Below are 4,122 nucleotides of genomic sequence, written 5' to 3' on the forward strand. Positions count from 1 at the left end.
TATATATATATATATTTATTTATTTATCTAATATGTCGCCGCCACTGTTCGCATAGAGCCAATAGCGGAGAGACGCATATACACAGGTTAACAACACCGAAACCCTTGCCTCCATTCACCAACAAAGAGCAGACTCACGTGGTCCTCCACGAGGCTGATCCACAGATGAAGCGAGGCAACAAAATCGCATGAGCACAGTCATGCAGATAAAGTTTTTTAAAAATAAGCTGCACGTTCAGCATAACCAAGCCATCACTCTAGCAAAGCCTTTTGAAGTACAACTACAGGTGTTTTCAACCCGATGTGTGGGTCACACAACGTAAGAGAAACAGTGCATGGAACTTTTTTCGACTAATATCAGACACATATTGAATGAACTCGTTACAAGAGAGCTGCTGAACCGTGAGGGATCTTACGAGGATGTCCAAAGTGTCATCACAGGCATGGATCTCTCCCAGAAGGTCTAATACTTGTGCCTGTCGGTCATCCGCAGGAACAATGCACTTCGAATGTACCTCAGCAGAGTTCTCAACGTCTTTGAAAGCTGTTACCGAGTGCTGTATTTTTTTCATTTTTGCAGACATCTGGTTTATTCTATCTCGTTGTTGCTGTAGTAGATTTTTTTTTCGCCGCATTTCTCTATGGCATGCTTGCAGTTTCCCAAGTAGAGGCATACTATCCTCTCTTAGGTTGAGGTAAGTCGTCGAAAAACACTCTTGCCAAGAAACAATGAGGCGAGCCGCCAGTTGAACTGATGCAGAACACTGTTCTTCGACGACTGAAAGTGGCTCAGAACGTGTCGCCTCTCTCTCACGTGAGATATCCCTAGTACAGGGCCTCACATGAGGAAGCGTTTCGGCCGCAGGTATAGCAGCGGCGTAATTACCAGCATTATTCCCACTTCTCTGTTGCTGTAGTTGCTCTGAATGAGATTCATCCTTTATGAAGTTGTCAAGATTCTCCTGGAACTCCTTACTGAGACCCTTCAGGATGGCCAATAGAGGGCAGGGAAACCGCTCGGTCTTCAGTGATGGCAGATCCTCGAGACGTACCGCAATGTCTTGCGGCGTCCCTTTATTCGTTAGCGTACTAGTGGGGTTGCGAAGCCGCACACGACATTTGGGCAACGCCACCGGGAAGCTTTGCGGTATGATGAAGCCAACATCCATCTCTTTGGGAGTGCTGCTTCCCACCGGGGTGATGCGAAGCCGGAAACTCAGAGACACCACGCGGTGCTGGTCCTTTTTGATGAAGCAAATACTTGCGGGGTAGATGGTAGCAAAGGGGACAAACTCCTCCAAGTAGCGTGCAACAGCTTGCACCGTTCTCGGGTCGGTATAAATACTGGACAAGTTATCAGGTATGGTGCAGTACTTCAGGCCCTTCAGCCACTTCTCCTGGTGATTCAAAGGGGCGGCATCATTATGCCCCATCGCTACACCGACTCACACCTTTGCACACACACACGCCTCTTGTGAGGCCCTAGACATATAAATAGCAAAAAAAGAAAAGAAATGGCAAATCGTAAAAGGAAGACTGCATTAATGAATTCATTGAAAACATTGAAAGCCAAAAAAAAAGCAGAATGGGAACCATTCACATTGAATTGACGTAGCCAGCACCACTCACCCGTCCAACGCCTTTTTGTTCGTCTTCATTGAACGTGATTCAACTACGCAGTAGCAAGTACACACACAGAGAGAGAAAAAAAAAAGTACGTGAGAAAAAAACGGGGAGACGAAGTCTAGAAAACACATCCACGCACGTCCCAGCGCCTTGCTAAGAGAGCATCGCCTTTATCTGGACACGGGCGTCCGCTAAGTTCCCGTCGGCAAGGTTGAGCACCGCCTTCACCACGTCTGGGCCAACCTCTGGGAATTCCCTCCGCAGCACCTCCTCATTCCCTATTTTGGAAGGTACCTCAACTTTACCGTGATTCGGTCTATTGCGTGGCGGGGCTGAAGGCAACGGTGAGCCAGACCCCGTTGCAGTCGTTCGATTCACAGCTTCCGCCACATGACCGAACAAAAACCGTGCTTCAAACTGTTTACGACTGAGGTCAGACACAAGACGAACATACTCGTCACAGGAAAGCTGCCCAGCCTTTAGGGACCTCTCAAGCAAATCCATCAAGTCATCCGAGGCGTGGATCTCCCCAAGAAGCTCCAGAGCACGCGCATGCAGGTCATCAGCAGGAACTATGCACGTGGAGTGTACCTCTAAGGAATTCGGAAGGTGAGAACAGGTGGATACGAGACGTTCCACCTTCCACATAGCGGGAGCGTACTGTTGAAGCTCTTCCTTTCTCTTCCCAAGCAACGCCCGAGCCTCCCTTAGTGCACCGTCAGACTGATAGAGACGCTGAAGGTGACGAAGGGCCTCTTCCCTGGTTTCCAAGTACTTATCAGCCTTGGACAGCACATGGAGCAGAACCGCCTCGGACGCACGCCGAATAACAGCATTTCTCTCAGTGTCAGAGAATGTCGTCGCCCCCCCGCCTCGTACAGCACCAGGTGCAGCCGTTTTGCTCTGCCCAGCAAGATTTACCGGAATCAGAGGAAATTCTAGTTCAAACTGCTCTGTTAGTGCCACCAAAATCTCCAATAATGAGTAGGGTGGGGTGGAGCCCTTGAGGAGGGAAAGCTCGCACAGCTGCACACTACCATTTGGTGCCAACACACGTGATGACTGTCGCGTCGTCCATTTCACGCCCTTGTGGGAACAACGGTTCGCCATGACACTGCAGAAGGGCAATACAGAGGGAAACATGGAGGGGAAAAGAACCCCAACGTGGAGAAGGGCCGTTTCAGTGTCGCGGCAATTCGCCTCGGTCTTGTTAACACCAGGTGGCACAACATATAGCGGACAGACAAGAAACAGTAGAGACTGATTATCCTGTTTTAAAAAGGAACAACTAATAGTGCCGAAGTTGTGTATATACGCCAAGAATTCCCCAATATATGTGCTGATCGCCGTTGCGGCAGCTGGGCTGTAGTGCATCAGCAAGGCTTCCACGGTCGTGTGACTCCGCAGCTCCTCTGGAGTCATCGTTGCAGACGCACCTTTTTTCTTGGGGTAAAGAATTTAGAAAACTATATAAACCCAAATATCCACCTTTGTTAAAGGCACTGTCAAAATAATTAAAAGAATGAGAGCAAGCAGATGAGGTTGCATGATCGTTTGCATATTTGTGCACGATGAGTGAACGTGCCAGTGTAGATGAATGCAGGTGGATTTTTTAAAGGCAATGCAGAGTAAAGAAAGAAAAAAAAACACAAGAATGTAGCACCACAGAAACACAGCACACAGGCCATTCAATTTTATGATGAAAAGGCAGTCCACCGTATTTCCATGTTCTTTCTTTTCAGCTGTGTGTATATATATATATATATATATATATGCTTTTTCAGCATTCGTGAATTTTCTTTGCCACATTGCAACATACTTTCCATGAATAATCCTACTCAAGCGGTGCCTCCTCGCGCGTATGCCATAAACAACCCCACGCGCGCACGCAGGTAAGCAAGCTGAACGAGGTATCCGCAGTATGTAGCTATCAACATATATAAAGATATATATATATATATAAAGAAAGGAGAGGGACAGAAGAAAGAAAATCTTTTCATATGTAAACGCGAATAAAGATGCGTTTAATGGTGTCAAAAACTAAGGAAGATGTGGTCTGAAGAAAGGATACACTGGCAGGAGAGACAGAGAGGAGAAAACAAAAAGGGTTTGGATCAAAGAAAACACACACACATACACCGACAAGGAAGCAACAGTATTTCGAAGGAAACATTTTCACCGTTAGTGTGCTTGTTCCACCTTCTCTTGCATTTCTTCCACACGTCTACTTACAGACACAGCACACGCCACCAAAGAAACAGGCAATTCACGGCCCTGTCCTTCATTCAGAATTGATAGATTTGCCTCCTTTTAGCATTAAGAGAATTTTTCCCCATTGAGAAAGACATACACATATTTGTTTTTCCTCTAGTACCTGTGCGCTGCCTCACTCATCGCCGCCGCTTGCCTTGCAGGCCGCCACGACGCGCGCCCCGCTCAGGAGATTACAGCAGGAAGAGAGAAGAAAGAAAAGCAAGGGGAGGACGACCCCCCCCC

The 4,122-nt window shown here is 47.5% G+C and overlaps 2 protein-coding genes across 2 annotated transcripts; both read right to left on the reverse strand.

Annotated features, from left to right (window-relative positions):
- Window positions 1-293: 293 nt before the first annotated feature.
- On the reverse strand, window positions 294-1,433 carry DQ04_12621000 (hypothetical protein; the record flags this gene model as incomplete). The annotated part of the gene is made up of 1 exon (XM_009316783.1): window positions 294-1,433. The coding sequence occupies one exon, from the start codon at window positions 1,431-1,433 to the stop codon at window positions 294-296; it is 1,140 nt and encodes a 379-aa protein (XP_009315058.1).
- Window positions 1,434-1,779: 346 nt separating this feature from the next.
- On the reverse strand, window positions 1,780-3,048 carry DQ04_12621010 (hypothetical protein; the record flags this gene model as incomplete). Its single annotated transcript, XM_009316784.1, has 1 exon — window positions 1,780-3,048. The coding sequence occupies one exon, from the start codon at window positions 3,046-3,048 to the stop codon at window positions 1,780-1,782; it is 1,269 nt and encodes a 422-aa protein (XP_009315059.1).
- Window positions 3,049-4,122: the final 1,074 nt, after the last annotated feature.

Source organism: Trypanosoma grayi (assembly GCF_000691245.1).
Source record: "Trypanosoma grayi strain ANR4 Tgr_1262_V1, whole genome shotgun sequence".
Taxonomy (NCBI): domain Eukaryota; phylum Euglenozoa; class Kinetoplastea; order Trypanosomatida; family Trypanosomatidae; genus Trypanosoma; species Trypanosoma grayi.